Raw genomic sequence first — 20,426 nt, forward strand, 5'->3', positions numbered from 1 at the left:
TTTTAATTTACGAACTTTGTGTTTTACTTTATGACAGAGTTGAACCTGTCCTCAGCTCTCAACCAGTCTCCAGTGTGTATCTTTCCCTGTCTTCATGGTGGGACGTGCCGGGGGCCTTATCAGTGCAGCTGTCCCTATGGGTACGCTGGCTCTAGATGTGAAATAGGTAAGACCCTGTTATCAATATTTTCCAATTTATGGTTGTGTTCTTCAGGACCAGCTGGGAAGGAGAGCCTCTAGACAGGAACTGTGTTTCTTTTAAGCAACCCTTTCTCCAGCTGTTTCTTTTTCCTTTATCTGTATTTAAATTGCTCATTGCTGTTTTGTTTGTTGTTTTTATCTTATTAATGTGCATTGTTGTACTTTTTATCTACATGAGAAATTAAATAAATATAAGTAGGATTCGAAACTTTGCATGGTGGAAATACGATATAGAAAGTTTTGCGGTAACACCATGTAGTGACTATCTCTAATGAGTGGGGTGGTTCTGAAAAGAACAGTTGGTTTCACCTCGACGTTTCGATTAGTATGCTTTCTCCAGAAGATGATCAGGGCATACTGATCAAAACGTCGAGTTGAAACCAACGGTTCTTTTCAGAACCACCCCACTCATTAGAGATAATCATTACATGGTGTTACCGCAAACCTTTCTATATCCAAATAAATATAATTGTAAATTTAAAATATAAATATAAAATGAATGTTGCTTACGAAAATGTTTGATATTGAGATATTCATGCTAGATTCAATGATAGGAATTTGTATTATGGCATGCAGTATTATAACCTAAGTCGGGCATCTTCTGAGGAAGATTTGGGACATTGGACATAAAGTGTGCTCTTAATGTTTTTTGTTTTCAGAACTATGTACAAGTCGCTGCATTGGAAGTTCTCGGTGTACCCAAAGGCATCCGTCTTGCAAGTAAATTTATTCTTTTGTGTTGGAGGTAAAACAAAAAGATTTATGTACCTAGGGCCAATTTCCTACAATTATTTGCCGGTAAGCAATTTTGTCTGCTTACTGTAGTAGAGAAATAGGTGTAAGCATAAGTTGACATAATAACATAAGCCTGTGTTAGAGTTTACAGTGGATTTCCATTCACAATGGACTTTCATTTTTGCACCAATAATCTGCTTTAACAGAAGCACAGGCAAGCTCCATGTAGTGTTAAAAACTGGTTATTAAATAATCGAATCCAAATTCTGCGGTAGACTCCTCCGTTGCACAGAAGCACAGGCAAGCTCCATGTAGTGTTAAAAACTGGTTATTAAATAATCGAATCCAAATTCTGCGGTAGACTCCTCCGTTGGCAGAAACTTTATGAAATAAGCCATTTGTGAGTTTTTAGTTTTTAGTCATGTCTAGTACGATGCCTTGTTCGGTGTCGAGTGAATGCATAGTTTGAATTCCTCAGACTACATTCAGTGTTGCTAATGTAGGTCACATGGTTTGGAGCAACCAGCAAAGACAACCTGAACATATTTTTTTATTTTTGTTCCCCTCCAAATGAAATCGCTGTCAGTCAAAACAAGATAGGAAGTACCTTTCACTAGTTAACTTGCAGGTACAGCCATGTTTAAAGGGTCTATGTACTTTTTCCCAACACAAAACACAAGGACCACAGATTTACATTAAACTAACACAGTTTGAAGATGATGATAGTAGAAAGCTTCCTTTGAAATTTGTACTTACTGAGGTGCTGTGGTTTTTGAGAATTGAGTAAAACAAATAATTTTCGTCTAAATTTTAGTGTACATGTAAAAACTTAACAACATGGGATTTTACATGCTAAAATAATTTTTGTCTCACCGAGACGAAAATATTTACTTTTTTTACTCATTTCTCAAAAACTACAGCACCTCAGTAAGTAATATTTGAAGGGAGGCTTTCCACTATCATTATCTTCAAACCCTGTAAGTTTAATGTTAATCTATGGACATTTTGAAAAAGTACCCAAATCCTTTAAATTTCTTATGGTATACAGTAGTCCTAGTATATAGTGCTTTACACACATCAGTGTAGGGGTAAAACCAAATATTATTTATCCTCAATGCAAATTTAAAATCTTTTAAGACTAGTTTCCTTACGCCATACATTTTATTGAGTGTTTGTCGTCTCTGTTCGTCAAGCAGCCATTTGCGATCAATCATGACATTTTCCATGATTTTTATCTATATCCCAAATGGCTTATTGGTCCATAATCAACAGGATTTTTTTAATTAAGTACAGGCCTTAATTTAATTTTAGGTTGTTATCCATTAATTTATGATTTTCATATACACAACAAAAAATCATGAAGACTGTTTTAGACCATTTTAAATTTTACTCTGCATATAAATTGTATTTAATTTTTTATATTGTATTAAACACTTTGTATATTGTTTCAATAAATATTGTTTGTGTATTTAATTTATAGATGCAGTTGAACAGTATGTACAATGCAATGCCATTATGTAAATAGCCACTCCCATCTATCATTATTAAAAGGGGATTCTTGATGCAAGATGCTAACAGTAAACGTCTTCAGTTTAACAGCATAAACATTGTACATTTCCTAAATAGAGGTGCCCTTTAACATGAAAAAAACACGCCTTGGTGCCCTTGCTCGTGAGTATAAAATAACTCTACACTCGTATCTAGGTCCATGCCAACTATAGTTGATTTTGCCTATTTACCCAATTCACCTAATGTCACCATTAGAATAATCTTGGATGCGCCATTTTGGTGGGCAAAGTCACCGTGCATTTTTCAGTGAAGTGTGCGCATTCTAGGTGACGCGGCAATAACACGTAAACCTATTGACCACCAAAATGGTGTGTGTGGCACAGTCGCCGAGTGTGACATCTGGCAAGAAGAGTCAATAGGATTCAGGACAAAGAGTATGCTGAGCTCGACTCTCGCCCATGCCTGCTGTACAATTAAGAGCAAGTTCAAGTGCCCAATGGGCTCAATTCACGTTAAGAACACTGGACACTTTTGGTAATTGTCAAAGACAAGTCTTCTCACTTGGCGTATCTCAACATATGCATAAAATAACGAACCTCTGAAAAATTGAGCTCAATCGGCCATCGAAGTTGTGAGATACTGATGAAAGAAAAAACACCCTGGTCACACGAGGTTGTGTGCTTTCAGATGCATGATTTCGAGACCTCAAATTCCAAACTTGAGGTCTTGAAATCAAATTCGTGGAAAATTACTTCTTTCTCGAAAACTACGTCACTTCAGAGTTTTATACTATTACCAAGTAAAGTTTTATGCTAATAATTATTTTGAGTAATTCCCAATAGTAACCACTGCCTTTAAGAACATCTGGTAAAGCTTCAAATCTTATCGGTAACAAAATATACTACTTTACTGCAAAAAAAAGTAAGCCAAATAAATATAAACTATTAAAACTTAAAATATTTTCCTTTAAAATCCAGCTTATTTAGGAATTTAATCATGTCTTTATCAAAGGATTTTGTACCACAGATGAGAAACAAGGTGTCTTGCTCTGGGGTAGTCTTCAACTCCTCAGCTAGCATGTCTTGATCGATCCGACCATAGTGAAAATTCTCTCCATAGCTTTGGGGATGCTGTCCAGTGTGGTCCTAAAGAAACAAAAACAGAAACGGCATTTTTTATTTTGAATACATAAAGTGCAAATTTTCAACTTCTAGGAAAACAGTGCGCCTCTGTCGTGCAGGCTCATGGGGGGCCCAGCTTCGCCTGCCCCCATGAGCAGTCTCCTATGAAGGTCCCGAATCAGTACCCTTCCCTGCTCTTTCCACAATCCACTGCGACGATTTCTTTTTACTAACCTTGTGTCAAATTACCAGACGAGTTACCATGGGTTCCATTAGAGCAATTATACCTTAAATTCTGTTATTGTAATGTCACCAGCATTCTCCTTTAACAGTTGTCCACCGGCCAAATGCTAGTTCAAATACCAAGGACTAGTCAAAATTCTTTCCTTTGTTTAACCCCCAAATTATTTAAAATTAATCCAGTCAGTATCCCTTGAGGTTGTATTTTCGTTCAGTTTTACTCACTCGACTCAAAGCGTATAAAACTGTGAAGTTCCAATATGCCGTCAGCTCATTCAAAGTTTCCCGAAGTAAAATATCTTCATACATCCGATTAGCAAACAGCAGACGCACGAATGTCTCGTCATCATCATTGGTAACAATGTGTCGGATGACTTGAAGCATTGGGGCGATACCGGTACCCGCTGCTAGCATGACGATACGTCGATTCTATAGCAGAAGAAAAACGGAAACAAGAGTTATGATAAGTGGGTAAAAAAAAGTAACTATAACCAGTAAAATTGCTGGTACAACCACAAATAAATCTCTTTTGCAGGAAACAGCCCTGTGATTTCAAAATATGTATCTCACTCGCTTTCCAGGGAGTATGAAACCGGGCTTAAATGAACACGTTGCCTTGGATCGGTCGAGTTGGCCTTCGAAAAGTGTTTGAAACCGTTTGTTATGAAATGCAAATGGTTAGATAGATATTTTAAAAGTAGAATATAATGATCCACACAATTATCACTCGAAATTGCATGGTTTTCATTTTACCTCGTCGACTAACACGTCTGCCATTTGCTGCCATAAATGGCTAACCGTGTAAGTTTGTAAAGTAAAAGGAAAACCACGCAATTTCGAGTGATACTTGTGTGGATCATTGTATTCTACTTTTAAAACCTCTTTCTAACCATATACACTTCATAACAAATATTTACAAACGCCTTTCCAAGATCAACTTGACCAATCCAAGGCAACGTGTTCCCTAAGTACTGGCAGGTTAACATGCCTTTTTCTGTGCTCACGGTTATTAGCACTATAAAATGGAAATTACACAGCGAGCACAAAAGCAGCTCAATGCAATTGGGTCCTTGCTGCAACACTTATTTTTTTTTAAACTCTCACCAGTGAAGGTGTTAAGAAAGATTTCTTACCTGGTTGGGTTGGTACGAGAAACTACCAAATGGTCCTCGCCAAGAAACTTCATCTCCTTTAGTCCATTGCTTGATATATTGTGACATGGCACCATTTTCATAAATCTACAAGTAAAAAATGTAAACAACAGGGCTCATTATTATAAAGCTTTCAGATGCCCGGTCTTCGGGTGTGAAAAGCGCTATATAAATAAACTGGTTATTATTATCAACTGGTTATTATGTTGCATGAAGGGGCGAGGCTAATAAATGTGCCAGTTACTGAGCTTCAAATTTCTCCAACATTGTTTTTGTTTACCTTAATGAGGACATCAAAATGACCTCTTGACCTGGAAGGACCGATAGGCGTGTACTGCCTGGTGATCATCTTGCTATTCACAGAACCCCTGCAAAAACAAATAAAAGCAGCCAAAACGTCACCACATCAATTCTGCTTTTGTTTTAAGCAATACTCATGAGAAAAACTGTAGACCCATTTCATTCTGCTCCATCATGTATTGAACAGACCCAATTAAACATGCAAATGCAAAATAGAAACGGGTCCCAAGTATGTAGTCTGCCACAAATAACTTCTGGATGAAAATATTAAAAACAATTGATTTTTATATCAGGGCCCAACCTCATAAAGCTGCTAAAGCAGAAAAAAGTGCTTTAAGAATATGCTAAGCAGCACTATATAAGCAAGATACCAGTCACAGATACCTGTGCGTGAAATTGTTTTTAGCTGGTATCATTTTTTTGTTAAACATACTTTTGTTGTGGGTTAGCTAGTTTTTCTGCTTTAAAGGCAGTGGACACTTTTGGTAATTACTCAAATTAATTATCAGCATAAAACCTCACTTAGTAACGAGTAGCGGGGAGTTTTATAGTATAAAACATTGTGAGAAACGGCTCTCTCTGAAGTGACATAGTTTTCGAGAAAGAAGTAATTTTCCGCGAATATGAGGTCCCGAAATCAAGCATCTAAAAGCACACAACTTCGTGTGACAAGGGTGTTTTCTTCTTTTATATTTACCTTGCAACTCCAAAGACCAATTGAGCTAAAATTTTCACAGGTTTGTTATTTTATGCATATGTTGAGATACAAAAAGTGAGACGACTGGTCTTTGACAATTACCAATAGTGTCCAGGGTCTCTAAAAGCAGCTCTATGAAATCGGGCCCAGTTCAGAAACTCAATACTCATTCGTACCGGAGTATAATATGCTGTCCAACGCCAAGATTTAGTCTGGTGTTGCCATGGAGCTTGAAGGAGTACACAGCAGAATCACGGGACACTCTTGTGATGTTTCCCAGCTTCAATGACCTGTATTCATTGGGACTCAGTGCATCATCAACACTCAAGTTCTGAAATAAAAAAACTGATAATAAATACTATTTAAAATATTTACTAGTTTTGTTTACAAAAGAGGGGGGGGGGTCAAGAGACTTATTTAACAGCTACAACTGTTGCTAAGGGTGTTGTTAATGATGCCCTATACTTCAATGCACAGAGACCCAGCGAACTCTTTGTACAATTTGGACACCCAATTTTTTTTTTCCCCCAGCAACTTTTGACACCCCTTCACCTAATCCTGGCTGAAACCATGCACCAGGAAAGCCTTCTTTAATTTCTAAAAGGGTTTGGGCACTTTTTGTACGACACAAAACAAAATGTCGTCAGATTTATGAATTGATGGTAGAAAGCTTCCCTTAAAATTTTACTTGCGGAGGTGCCGAGTTTTTGAGTAATGAGTAAAACAATGTCATGAAAATAATGTTTGTTTCTGGGAGACAAAAATTATTTTAGACTATGTATAATATGTACCTTTAAAGCGATTATACTTGATGAAAAAAAAAGCAAGCATGGCTGTCATTTCTGAGTCGGTGTACCAACCTGTATGTTCCTTGCTGGTTCATGATGCTCCAACGTCCCTAACCCCACCCCATCATGGCACCTTTCACACGCCTCCCTCCACGACCCAAGTTCCTTCTCATACAAGTCAAACACGCAGGGGTTGCACCCGGTACCACAGCAGTCACTAGCAAGAGGCTCAGTAGGCTTCTTTGCGTTACATGTCTCACACTCAATGGCTAACTCAGAGTCGGACGACATATTTTCAGTTCAACATCTTCTGTCTTCCCTAGGAAAGTTTTCTATAACAGCTATAACATTCAGAGTTCTGGGCATTCCATTATCGATTATAGGGGCCTATTTTGTCTGTACTAGCAGAGCATCTTGTCTGCAATTAGCATCATTAAATAGGAATTTAAAGACACTGGACACCTACGGTGATTATCAAAGACAAGTATTCTCACTTGGTGTATCCCAACAAAATAACAAATCTGTGACAACATAACAATTCTGTGAAAATGTGGACTTAATTGGTCATTGTAGTTGCAACAAACCAATGAAAGAAAAAGAGCACTAAAAAGGCTTCAGGCCGGAAGTCTTTCATTATTTCAGTAAAAAAATTACCTCTTTCTCAAAAAATATGTTACTTCAGAAGGAGTCGTTTCTCACAATGTTATATACTATCAACAGCTCTCCATTGCTCATTACAGAGTAAGATTTTATGCTAACAATTTTTTGGGAGTAACTAATCAAAAGTGTCCAGTAGTGCCTTAAAAAGAAGCAGATTTGGCTTTCCTCCGGTTAATTTAAAAGAGGAAATGTTGATGCCGTGGCATTTATTCCATGTAAAAAGTCATGTCTTGTGCGGTATTATTTTTTGATGATCAGGAAGGTGGCACAGCTTTACTGGAAGCGGGATCATGTCTCCTCACGGGGACAGCCTTTGGGCGGCTTTTGTCGTGGGCCACACCTAGCATTAAACAGGTCCACCATGACATCTCTGGTTCCTTCACGACTCGCTTCTCCGGCTCACTTCCATCTTCTCGCTTTCTTTTCCTGGAATCTACAGGGAGGGGTAGGCAGAGGGGTGTGAAGGCAAATAAGCAATTACTGAATCAAATTATTGTAGATAATGTCTGTACATTCAATATCAATTACTCATTGTGGTTTTGAATGATGGATAAACCTAGGTTTAACCTACTCCTGTAGGTTCGTTCCGCTAGTTCGTGTTGAGACGATTGCGGAATGTACCTCATAGTTTTAGGTGTAGGATAAACTATGACAGCATTGATTATGGAGAATGCATCTTTCTAAAGTTCTACATTTAATGCTATATACACACATAAATGTATATATGTAGGACAAAATTTCTGTCGTGATTACGCATAGCTGAAGTCAAGTCACCTGTGTTGAGTCAAACTTCTGAGTCACTCGGGTCATAGTATAGAGCAAGGTTGAGTGGGTCGAGTCTCGAGTCTCGAGTCAAGAGTCACTTGTTTAAATCAATGGACCGATCCGGCCTATCAATCAAACTGTGCGCGTTCACCCATTTGACCAATCACAGCAATGATTGTGGTCGGACGAACTCGGTCATGCGTGCGCGTACATTTGGCACGCGCGGCAGAATCGTGCAGAATGTCATTGGGAGTATTCGTACACGTGTCTTGCTCACGTGCGCGGTAGGCGGAGCTTAGTGGAAAGCCGGAACGGTCCATTGTTTTAAGTCAATAGTTATGAATGTATATTGAGTATGTGGGGAAAGTTTTGGCAGTGTAGTACAAAAGAAACTTCAGTTATTGCTGGCTAACTGTCGTAAAACTTTTACCTATCAACGCTGATTTGAAAAACGTATAGCGTTAAAGAGGCCCAAAATACTAGACCCCTTATAAGGCTCACAGGGGAGCCTTATAGTTTCTAGAAGTAAGTGTCAGCCACCACCTGGCTCAAGAGCGAATCTCTGGTGGTTACCTCGACTCCCCTCGACTTCAAGTATAAACATCAGATCATCCCTAATACAACACTGCTGCCACCCCTACTCCCTACTAGCACTGCAGTCTATGGCATGTAGGGACTACGTTCATGTGTGATGTACACAACACATGTCTTTATATAAATAAACCCTATTTTCACCAAAGGTCGACTTGTCTTGAATTTTAATCCCCGTAAACTGCATAAGAGTCTTCCAAACTTCAATCTGAGTGTGTAAGTAATCTTTTTAAATTAAATATCACGCAATTAACGCAACCTCCGGCTACCTCCGACCTCCGACTTTTACCAACACCCTATATTTTTTGTGAGTCCTACCCGCAACGCAAGTTGTTTCAATCATCCAAGTCCAAGACAATCAATCAAGTTTACTTCTACTGTGGTTTAAAATAAATCAAACTTGACAACTACATCTTATAAAACAGTCTTTTATAAAAAAAGAAATACACTTCTAAGTTCTCTATCTTACCTTCCATTATTTAAGAAAATGTTTTGTCCATTTCCGTAGACAGAATCGTTGTTGACATTTTGACAAAACGCAGTGTGTAAGGATATAAACAGGCTCCTAGTCAATCTAGCAATAGAGTTTGTCCCGATCACTCAGTCTGTGTGTGAGACAGGCGAGTTTTTGCAAATAAAACTCAATTGACTGGTGACGACTCTACTTTTTCTCAGCCGCTAGGAGCGCGCGTGCGCGTACCGTACACATGTTCTTTTGATATGATTTAGATCGTCTGCTCGATTTTGTTGACGGTTCGTCCCCTGCTGCTGCAGAAAAATGGCAGAAATGTCTTCTTCCGAGTCTGCAATGGGTCAACATCTTACTGAATATGAGAACCAGATGTTTCTGGAAGTTTTTGGTGAAGATGGGTTATTGCTTTTGGCAAGGTAAAGTATTTTCCCGTTCAGGTTTGTTTATTTTTAGTTTGTCAAAAAAATGTTCACGAACTTTACTTTAGTGTAGTTTGACTGATGAGTCATTTTGTCATACTTTTGATCACAAGAGGGCTTCTCAACAACAAACTTTCTTATCATCAATGACAATGACAATAGTTACAGTTAAATTGTTTTATTTCTGTATGCCTACTTTTTAAAGTGGTAAAACACAAAAGGGATATTTTTCCGTATGGCGCCACCACTTTTTCACTCATTTTAACAAAAAGCGATCTTATTTTTTGAGGTAAACATGGTTACGGTAAACCAGATATTATTATCAGGCCTAGTAGTAGTAGTTCATATCAAATGATAAAGTGGGGGCGCCATACCCGGCATACAGAAACTTTTCCCACAAAACGATGGGAAAAAAAACCTGGTTCCAATTGTTTTGCATCATGTCGATTTGGTTCACGTCATAATAATTATGCCCTCACAACTTATCATGTCACATTCACAATCACATGGCCAAACAACATGAAAATACAGCAAATTGAGAGCACAGTGTCATTAATTTTCTTCCTCCATGCACTGACCATGAGGTATCTTGTTAATAGTAGAAATCTTGGGTCGGTAGGACCCGTCACATCAAATTGAAGTTAAAAAAGAATAGAGGGACATTTGCTGCAGACATATGGTTGGAAGGTAGTTAAATAAAAGCAAGAGGCTCTACTTTTGAAACACAAGATAAAAATTTGTGGTCAAGGTATTTGAATTTTTGTTTTGTTTTTAATCTAAAAATTAGAGATTTTGTATCTCAAAAAAGTGGCAAAGGCAACAAACTTGGTACGTTAATCTGGAGGCCATTGGTTCGAATCCCACTGTATAGACTGATTCATTAAGCTCCGCCCCATTGCATACTGACCAATTGCAACGCAACGAAGGTCCGACAAATCAAGTCCGACATGCGAGCGCGTATGCTTGGCCGTGCGGCATAGTTGTGCAGAAAGGTATTGGAGAGGCTCACGTGTTCTTGCACACACTTGCGTTGTGGGCGGAGCATAATGGATCGGTCTATTCTTCGTTAACCCCCCCAAAATCATTAAAAACATTTTGTGAAAGATTTTACATTTAATAACAAAAGTGATGTTTTTCCATCACAATTTATCAATAACATTCAAGTTTTTTGTCCTGTCGAATGTTTTATTTGAAGAATTTTTTGCTTTATTTTGTTGTTGTACAGAGGTTTAGGTATTGATCGAATCGCCTTACAGCTTCTAAATCTGTACTGTGATCCTGGCAACCTGGTTCTTGTATTGAACGCAACTGCATCGGAAGAGGTTAGAACAAAAAAATGCTTCATTGTGCATTTTTTGCAATATTCTTAGTAATTACTTCTTTGCTTTTAAAAATGAAAACATTGTGTTGTGATTAGATATAACCGGAATCAAGCTCTCTGGTGTTTTGTTAAGCAGAGTGTGGTTTCAAATCCACGTCGTGACAATTGTGTCCTTTTAAGCAAGACACTTTTAACACCATATTACAAAATGTCCAGCAAGCAACATGTCCTTTGCTTTGCTTCACAGTTAGCAGTGTTATGAAAGAGAAACTTTATCACCAGAAAATGTCAGCTTTATATTTAAAGGCTTTATGAAATTTGGCACTTCTTCTTGGCCCTGATAAGCTAAAAGTTAAGAAAAATGTATGAAAGATGTTCTTAAAAATATTTAGTAAGTGTATTAATCAAAACTGGGGTAGTACTTATTTACACTTTGTCTGAAGTTGAACTGTAACCTTTGACCCAAACAGGAATACTACATTGAAGAGCTAGAAAAGAGAGGTGTGTCACCGATGCCCAAGATCATTAACAATGAGTACAGTACTCATGAAAGGTAAACAAAGAAATAAGTTGTAGTCATTTGAATTATCGTATCACAAGTTCTCTTGTATACGCCTCTCTTAATATTCATGTATGACATCATAATTCTTACCCAAAATGAGGCTATAGGCGCCTGTCCGCCACCAATTGCAGTGGCTGTGCCTATAGCCTCGTTTCGGGTTAGAATTGTGATGTACTCGTGCATAAATATTAAGAGAGGCGTATTGTGTGTTTTTCTGTAAAGTAAATTTCTGAGTGCTTTTGTTTGTCTTAAGAAATTCAATCTAAAATTCAAAAGATTCATGAGAGATTAGAAGTTTACATTTGCCTTAACAAACACTGACTCTGCTTCTTCGTCCTATTCTTCAAATCAGGAAAGACATTTACCTTCAGGGCGGAGTGCTGTTTGTTACCTCCAGGATCCTTGTTGTTGACATGTTGACAGATCGGTTGCCCATCGATCTGGTCTCTGGGGTTCTAGTGTTCAAGGCACACAAGTAAGTTATTCATAAGCTAATGTTAAAATACAGAGATTTAAAAAATCATGAGAGATTTTGCAAAATGATTAGTCTGTCATATTGATGCAATCTTGCATTACAGCTTTTGAGTGCATTCTGGTCCTAATAGACCTTATGCACATGACGTCATTTCAGTAGGGCGCCCTCACCTAGAGGTCAAAAGGAGGTTGTTCATTGGCCAATCCTGTGCGCCGCGCGTACAAATCTGTGCGTTTCGATTGTTTCGTCACCGTTTTTCCACTAGGATGGCCACTGGATGACGTCAATGCATAAGGTCTATGCACATTTTTCTTAGGCTATTGTCACTAACTTTATGATCAGTGAGCTTTCAGATTGAAACTAAAAGTATATCTTGATGGGTTTTGGGGGTTTTTTTTGGTGCAAAACATGATCATGAATATTTGCTGATTATTAATCCTTAGAAAAAAATTAGGGAAATTGGCTTATAAGTGTCTTGAAATGTTTGCTTTTAGAAAACGGCGTTGTAATAAATTGGAAGACAATTTTCTTAGAAAGTGGTCCTTATCTATGAACAAAAAAAATATTTAAAATACAGATATTTTTTAGCCATTTTTTTGACCGGGATTTGATACATATATTTTGTTTCAGGATCATAGAGTTGTGCCAGGAAGTGTTTATTCTCCATTTGTATCGTCAGAAAATATTGTTATAAATTGGAAGACAATTTTCTAAGAAAGTGGTCTTTATCTATGAGCAAAAGACTATTTAAAATACAAATATTTTCAAGCCATCTGTGACTTGGACTATTACTCTGTTTCAGGATCATAGAGTCGTGCCAGGAAGCGTTTATTCTCCGTTTGTATCGTCAGAAGAACAAGACTGGATTCATCAAAGCCCTGTCTGATCAACCACAAGCCTTTGCATCTGGGTTATGTCAACTAGAGAGGGTCCTAAGGAATCTCTTCGTCCGGAAACTGTTCTTGTGGCCAAGGTAAATTTATCAAGTACCTATATAAGGATTGCACATGGCGTTATTGACTGACAATGGATAAGGGTCTGTGCTACGCACTACTCTCAGCCAATGATAGCCTTTCACTCCTGCACCTTTCATCATCAGGCAGTAAATCAAGTGGTCTATTTGCTGACAAGCCAAAAAAGGTCCATGGTATTGAGTTAAAGGCAGTGGACACTATTGGTAATTACTCAAAATAATTATTAGCATAAAACCTTACTTGGTAATGAGTAATGGGGAGAGGTTGATAGTATAAAACACTGTGAGAAACAGCTCCCTCTGAAGTGACGTAGTTTTTGAGAAAGAAGTAATTTTCCATGATGTTGATTTTGAGACCTCAAGTTTAGAATTTGAGGTCTCGGCATCAAGCATCTGAAAGCCCACACTTTCGTGTGACAAGGGTGTTTTTTATTTCATTATTATCTCGCAACTTTGATGAGAGGTCTCGGCATCAAGCATCTGAAAGCCCACAACTTCGTGTGACAAGGGTGTTTTTTTCTTTCATTATTATTTCGCAACTTCGACGACCGATTGAGCTCAAATTTTCACATGTTTGTTATTTTATGCATATTTTGAGATACACCAAGTGAGAAGACTTGTCTTTGACGATAACCAATAGTGTCCAGTGTCTTTGAGAACCAACCGGGTAATGTACAAACATTTAAAAGGTTCATCAAAACAATTTCATAACAGCCCTATTTCATATCTTAATGAATTGTTAAATGACATGCTTAAAGATTGATATACTTTTATCTTGTGTTGATAAAATAATGTTTTTATATTTGATATCATGCAAAAAATAGTTAATGGCCTGACGTTTCGACCCTAGCAAAGTCTTTCTCGAAGGCTATGATATTTGATATCATAATAGCCCTATTTTGTATCTAACTGGATTGCTATATATAACTCAACTCAGATGGCAGCAAATTGTATATTTATGTATTTGCATGTATATTTTTTTATAACTTCTGGTATTGTTTTTCATGTAGATTTCATGCTTCTGTCACAGATTCCATGGACAAGCACAAGGTATGTTTATTTCCAATGAGGTCTTATCCAAAGTGATGGATTCGGCTATATGGCTACGACTGTTGCTAAGTGTGTTGTTAAAGACATCCTATGCTTCAACGCATGATGATGCAGAAATCTAGCCATAGCCGTAGCTGTAGCCACTTATTCAGTCATGGCATTACTGAAAGAAAAACTACAGTTACAAAGATCATGTTTAGTAAATTGAAGCTGTCAAAACAGTCTGCACTTTTTTGGAAAAAAATACTACCAAACTGAGCAGAGCATACCGATCGAAACATCGAGTTGAAACCTACGTTCTTTTCAGAACCAACCCAACTCAATTACAGATAATGGTTTTACTGCAAACCTTCCTATACCATATTTCCACCGTGCAAAGATTCAAATCCTGCTTAAACTGTTTTTTGATGGTTTTATTTGTTCTGTCCACATTAGCCAGATGTTGTTGAGATTCAACTGAAGTTAAGTCCCTCAATGCTCGCTATCCAGACGGCCATACTGGACATCATTGCCGCTTGCATAAAAGAAATCCAAAGATGTAACCCATCGGTAAGAAAATTTCTTCTCTCTATGAAATTCTTCTATCTTGTTTTAGTGCAGGGGTTTTGAGTTCTCATAGAGCAAGTTTGTGTGCCCACGTTTAGTCGACTACACTTAGTCAATATATTATTATTATTATCGTTAAGACTTGATTTTTGGGGTGATAAGTAAATGATTTTTCTCATTGTAGTTAGACAGCACTGAGGTGACAGTGGAGTCAGCCATTGGTCGTAAGTCCCTGGAGCAAGCCATCCGACGACAACTACAACCACTCTGGCATCAGCTGGTAAGAAATACCCATCTCCAATATAAATGTTTTCATTCAAATAACTACACCTTTTTTCAGTTTTGTAAAGATGTCTAAAAAGTTGGTGGAATTATTTGTATATCAAGTAATAAACCAAATAAGGAAACTGACAGGGTAAGTTTTAAAATAAATTTGGGTTGAACAAGACAAAATTTACAAGCGAAGGACTTGATCCTGCAACCTCCGGATTTACGTGCCAGCCATAGAGTTATTTATAAGAACCAGAGGGCGCACTGGCCTATATATGTGACCCAGCATGCGCGCAGGTGGCCATTTTCTAAGTTGACAAAACAGGCATTGCACAGCGTGTGTTTGTGTGGCCATTTTGTAAGTTGACAAAACAGCATCGCGTCAACGTTAAATAAGCACAAATTCCAACGTGTACTTCATATTCAACGCGCATGCAGAATGGCGCGCGTGTCTCCTTGCGGTCCCGTCGCGTTTGTGCAAGAAGCATCACCAGTGCGCCCTCTAGTTCTTATATAACTCTATGGTCAGATGGTGCCAGCACTCTACCAACAGCTACATATATCTAGCCGTATGTTGGCAGTCTGCATATAGGGCTAGATTAATGTAGCTGAGTAGGTAGATTGTAGGCTCAAGTCCCCCACAAGTCAATTTGTCTTGTTCAACCTAAAACATTAATAATAAAGCCATATCATGAACCAGCCATCTTGCATTTTCTTCCATTCAAACCAATGTAACGAAACTGAGGCAAGAAGGATAAATAGTCTGGCCCCTGTGAGTATAAAAATATACAGTATTTGTTATTGCTGCATCATACAGGGAACATTGCAAAGACAGTAGCATGAAGGTCATGGTCTCTGTTTTCCCTAACCGGTAGCTTCAAGACACTCTTTGCTCGATATTTTCAAATGTGAGGATTTCAATTTAAAGTGTTTTTCTCTTACTCTGTTTCAAGACCTCTACCACCAAGCAACTTGTGGCTGATCTGAAGCTGCTGCAAATGCTGCTGTAGTAAGTCACAACTGTTTTATCTTTTATGAATGAAAGTGTTGTTCAACAACAACAAATATTTCCGTAATAGCGTTTAGAAATACAAGCCTTGCAGTTAAACCAAGAAACACAAAGACTGTTGAATGGTGAATTCAAACATGTATTTCACGATGGACCCCCTTGCATATGATGTCACACTTTCAAAAAGTGACATCTCTGCGGCCAAAAGGAGGCTGATCAATGGACGCTTCTTTAAGCGTAACAACATGTGCGTGGTGACCTCGGCATACCTTGTAGCATTTTGCGTTATGCAAGGATCAGGGCTCAATTTCATAGAGCTGCTTAAGCACAAAATTTTGCTGAAGCGAAATCAGATTACCGGCCAAGACTGCACTAAACTGTTATGCTAAGTAAACAACAGTTAAATACCAGTCACAAGCAAAGTATGTGGCATGAAATTTTGGCCAGTAACGTGTGTAAAATAAGCGAGCTATTTTCGTGCTTAAGCAAACTTTTTGCTTAAGCAGCTCTATGAAATTGGCCCATGGTCTATTGTATTCTATAGACTCATTACACAACGCAAAATGCTCCTCTGAACAATGCACATCTACCATTTTCATCATTTTGTAAAAATCGTTGGGCGTGATTTTGACTCCCAAAATTGCAGACAGGAAACACGCCTGTGAGTGAGTGTCATAGTCAAACTCAAAGCATGAGAAATAAAGTTCGTATTTTTTTTTCTCCTCTTACAGCTATCTGACCCAGTATGACAGTGTCACATTTTACAATTTTCTAAAATCCTTACGGTGAGTGAACATTTAACAAAATTATTTTTTTTACTGCGAACCCCAACTAATGAGTCGTCTATTTCAGTTAAAAAAAAATAAACTGTTTTGAATTTGTGTTGATTAATTTTTTTTTATCTCTCCCTCTCTCTTTAGAACAAATGAAAAAATGGTTACAAATAATTCTGGCTGGCTGTTCATGGATTCAGCTGAAGCGATGTTTGTGGTAAGTTACTTGTAATTTAAAATAAATTAAATTGTGTGACACTTTTTTTCTGAGCAATACAATTGCTTCTCTCCACAGGGGGTAAATGGGTATCTGCGAGGGCATAGATGGTTCTTGTGATTGATTTAGCATAGTAGCGCATGTTGCACAGGCTATAGACTCCCCAGGGAGCTGAAATGGGTTAAAGCCATTGGACCCTTTCAGTAAACAGTATTGTCCAAGGCCCACACTTCGTGTATCACAACTTCTATATCAAATAACAAACCTGTGAAAATTTGGGCTTAATCGGTCATCGGAGTCGGGAGAAAATAACGGGAAAACCCACCCTTGTATCCGCGCGTTTCGCCGTGTCATGACATGTGTTTAAAATAAATCCGTAATTCTCGTTAACGAGAATTGATATTGTTTTACTGTTTTCTCGAAAAGTAAAGCATTTCATGGAATAATATTTCAAGAGAAGTATTTCACCACTATCTTCTGTAAACCCGGTAAGTTATTCGTAAATCTGTGAACTTTTTTTTTTTTTCCTGTACCGAAAGGGTCCAATGGCTTTAAGGAATGATTTTAATGGCCCAGTGACCATGGATAACAATGTTGGAAGCGCTTTGAGACGCCCTTCGGGTGTCCAAAGCGCGGTATTAATATTATTATTCATCAACTGCTCAATTTTCTTTATCAAATGCCCTCTTCTCCAATGTAACACTGATTTAAAAAAAAATGTTATAGAAATTGATCAATTTGTTTCTAGCATGCCAAGGATCGGGTGTATGGAGTTTCCAAAAAGACGAAAGGGAAGAAAGGCGAAGGGTCAGATGTCAAGGGGTCAAGCTCTAATGTCAGCGACAAAGGTCAGTAAATGCATTTTTTGGTTTTCTTGAAGTCATATAATTCATTCCTAGTGATGGTATAAATATCGCATAAAAGCATTGAAGAATGATTTTAGTTGTTAAAACAACATTGTTCTTGATGCATACAAAACATGCAAGAAATTTTGACAGATCTCTGATCCAGAAACTCTTTCAGAAATATTAATTGGTTAGTTAGTTGAAATAATTTCACTTTTTGCAATAAAGTGGTTTCATTGCCGAACTGACTTAACCCCTTTAACAGTTAATTTCTATTTACTTAACAATGCTTTTTTATTTTTTTTATTTGATGTATGCTTCCACCTGCTTATTTTGAGTTCCTATTTTCTTAACTTTAAAGAAACTTTGTAAATTTGAATGTTGTCAACCTTTTGGTTGTTTTTGATTCAAATGAATATAATAATAGTGGCAATTTATAATGCGCCATGTCTGTCTAAAAGACACTCCTGGCGCAGGAGAGATGCCGAAGCCAGATAGCAAAGAATATAGTTAAGCACACAAATAAGTTTTCAAATGGGTTTTGAAGCTGGAATATGTAGTGAGTTGTCGGAGTTTAGGGGGGAGTTCGTTCCATAGTGATGGGCCAGAGTGTGAGAAGGAGCTGGCTCCCCATGAATGGCGTGTTCGTGGAATGTTTAGACGTTTGGTGGACGATGATCTGAGGTGCCTGGGTGGAGCATGAAGATGTAGCAGGTTCTGGATGTATGTTGGTGCCGTGCCCTGGAGAGACTGATACACAAGAAGGAGAATTTTGAAGTGGATGCGCTTTTGAACTGGGAGCCAGTGCAGGGCTTTGAGGATTGGAGTGATGTGTGTTGATCTTTTAGTAAGGGTGACAAGTCGGGCGGCCGAATTTTGGAGTCGTTGGAGACGCTTGATCTGATACTCTGGCATATTGCTGAGAATGGCATTGCAGAAGTCAAGTCGTGATGTTATGAGAGAATGCACAACCTGCTCTGTAGCTTTGCGAGAGAGGAACTTTCGAATGTGGGAGAGGTTGCGAAGCTGGTACCTGACAGATTTAGCGATATGTGATATGTTGTTGTTGAACGTCATAGTAGAGTCGAAGACTACTCCAAGATTTGTGTTTCGGACTGTGGTTTGCTTCGTCAGTTGTGAAGACTGGCTCAGTGACCTTGTTGAGCATCCCCTTCGAGCCTAACAGCATGAACTCCGTCTTGAGCCCATTGAGTTTAAGATTGTTGCGTGACATCCAAACTTTAATTTCAGCTAGGCATTCCTCTAAACGTCTGAGAACAGAAAGAAGATTCACATCTGACGGAGGAAAGGAAATAAAAAGCTGGATGTCATCAGCGTAAAAGTGGTACTGAACGTTGTGCTTGCAGATGAGCTCTCCAAGGGGTTGTGTATATACAGAAAACAGCAACGGTCCACACACAGAGCCTTGAGGGACTCCATGTGTCAGAGGTGTTGGCTCTGATTTGACTCCATCAATGGACACAGACTGAGAGCGATTACTAAGGTAAGACGAGAACCACCGAATGGCATTAGAAGTTACTCCAAAGGTTTGAAGGCGCTCGATCAAAGTTGTGTGACAGACTGTATCAAAAGCCGAGGAAACATCAAGCAAAACCAGAGCCGTCAGGTTACCGTTGTCCATCTGCCGTAGTATATGGTCTGTCAAACTCACAAGAAGGGTTTCAACACTGTGATTGCTCCTATATGCAGACTGGTGACTATCTAGTATGTTGTTATCAGACAGATGCTCTGTGAGCCTGGAGAATGCAGCCCTCTCCATAACCTTGGAGAGGAAAGGGAGATTTGATACCGGTCGATAGTTTTGCAATGAGTTGATGTCCAAGCCATTCTTCTTCAACACAGGTCGGACATTAGCGTGCTTCAGAATATACCATAAATAAGAATAAAATAATTTACTTTAAAAAAAATTGTTTTTTGTATCTTATTTTGTAGTTAGTTTCCTTATTCCTAGCTTTTTTCTAACTGTTTTTCCTTAAATGTTCTTTCTTGTGCTTTTGTAACTTTGGTTTATTCTGTTTCGGTCGAATAAATAATAATAATAATGAATGATAGTAATTTATTTTCTTTTGGCCAGATCTGAGTCTCGAAGAGAACCCAAAATGGAAAGTACTAACGGAAATCATGGAGGAAATTAAGCGAGAGACCTCCAAAACACGTAAGCAACATTCACAGCCACTGAGGAAATAGTTTCAATTATGTTATTGATTACATATTCAACAGCACAATTAGCACCAATAAGAGAATGAACAGTAGCGATAGAGGTGGGATTCGAACTGGGGTCCACTGAGGTGAAAGGCAAGAAAAGAAACCACTGAGCCGACCTAATGTTGGTCGACTCGCTTGTAAAAGTTACCAAGAGTATATTGAAAGTATGTAAAGTTGAATTGGCTCTGAGAAAATTCTGAATTTTTTTTTCTATTCTCAGAAACCGATTGTCATGGGAACAGAATACTAATCTGTGCCAGTGATGACCGCACCTGTGCTCAGCTGAAGGAATACCTCCAAGATGGGGGCCGCAACCTTCTACAGAGACTCTACGCAAAGACGCTTGGGAACCAGTCTGGAGAGAATACCGGTGAAGCGGCAGTACAAATGGTAATTTAGTCTTTCTCATTACCCTTGAAACATCCAAAATCTTCCAACGTAGTAAAGCCTGGTTCAGTAGGATTTGAAACTTTGCATGGTGGAAATACGATATAGAAAGGTTTGCGGTAA

The 20,426-nt window shown here is 38.3% G+C and overlaps 3 protein-coding genes across 4 annotated transcripts in view; 2 read left to right on the plus strand and 1 right to left on the minus strand.

The window, feature by feature from the left end:
* The window catches only part of LOC139946165 (sushi, von Willebrand factor type A, EGF and pentraxin domain-containing protein 1-like), a 40,552-nt gene extending 38,814 nt beyond the window's left edge, over positions 1-1,738 (plus strand). For both annotated transcript variants that reach the window (XM_071943786.1, XM_071943787.1), the window contains 2 exons: positions 38-166; positions 861-1,738. In XM_071943786.1, coding sequence (XP_071799887.1) covers positions 38-166; positions 861-925 — 194 coding nt within the window. In that variant the 3' untranslated portion in view covers positions 926-1,738. The remainder of the gene's footprint in view (positions 1-37; positions 167-860) is intronic.
* Positions 1,739-1,915: 177 nt separating this feature from the next.
* Positions 1,916-9,299, minus strand: LOC139946168 (NADH-cytochrome b5 reductase-like). Its single transcript, XM_071943789.1, has 7 exons — positions 9,228-9,299; positions 6,815-7,835; positions 6,131-6,285; positions 5,238-5,325; positions 4,940-5,044; positions 4,032-4,235; positions 1,916-3,590 (listed from the first exon to the last, which is right to left on the minus strand). Exons 2-7 carry the CDS (start codon positions 7,031-7,033, stop codon positions 3,390-3,392), a joined length of 972 nt encoding a protein of 323 aa, XP_071799890.1. The 5' UTR covers positions 7,034-7,835; positions 9,228-9,299; the 3' UTR covers positions 1,916-3,389.
* Positions 9,300-9,501: 202 nt separating this feature from the next.
* The window catches only part of LOC139945863 (DNA repair endonuclease XPF-like), a 30,428-nt gene continuing 19,503 nt past the window's right edge, over positions 9,502-20,426 (plus strand). The window contains exons 1-14 of the mRNA XM_071943361.1: positions 9,502-9,646; positions 10,875-10,971; positions 11,441-11,523; positions 11,885-12,007; positions 12,810-12,980; positions 13,991-14,030; positions 14,466-14,579; positions 14,761-14,856; positions 15,800-15,855; positions 16,587-16,640; positions 16,776-16,845; positions 17,594-17,693; positions 19,786-19,866; positions 20,137-20,306. Coding sequence (XP_071799462.1) covers positions 9,537-9,646; positions 10,875-10,971; positions 11,441-11,523; positions 11,885-12,007; positions 12,810-12,980; positions 13,991-14,030; positions 14,466-14,579; positions 14,761-14,856; positions 15,800-15,855; positions 16,587-16,640; positions 16,776-16,845; positions 17,594-17,693; positions 19,786-19,866; positions 20,137-20,306 — 1,365 coding nt within the window. The 5' untranslated portion in view covers positions 9,502-9,536. The remainder of the gene's footprint in view (positions 9,647-10,874; positions 10,972-11,440; positions 11,524-11,884; positions 12,008-12,809; positions 12,981-13,990; positions 14,031-14,465; positions 14,580-14,760; positions 14,857-15,799; positions 15,856-16,586; positions 16,641-16,775; positions 16,846-17,593; positions 17,694-19,785; positions 19,867-20,136; positions 20,307-20,426) is intronic.

Source organism: Asterias amurensis, chromosome 13, assembly GCF_032118995.1.
Source record: "Asterias amurensis chromosome 13, ASM3211899v1".
NCBI classification, from domain to species: Eukaryota; Metazoa; Echinodermata; class Asteroidea; order Forcipulatida; family Asteriidae; genus Asterias; species Asterias amurensis.

Coding starts and splice junctions, on each gene's coding strand:
- LOC139946168 (XM_071943789.1), bottom strand. CDS start 7,033: ATGTCGTCCGACTCTGAGTTAGCCATTGAGTGTGAGACATGTAACGCA. Junction 5,326..6,130: donor GGACAGCATATTATACTCCG/GTACGAATGAGT, acceptor TTGTTTTTGCAG/GGGTTCTGTGAATAGCAAGA. Junction 5,045..5,237: donor ATTTTGATGTCCTCATTAAG/GTAAACAAAAAC, acceptor TTTTACTTGTAG/ATTTATGAAAATGGTGCCAT.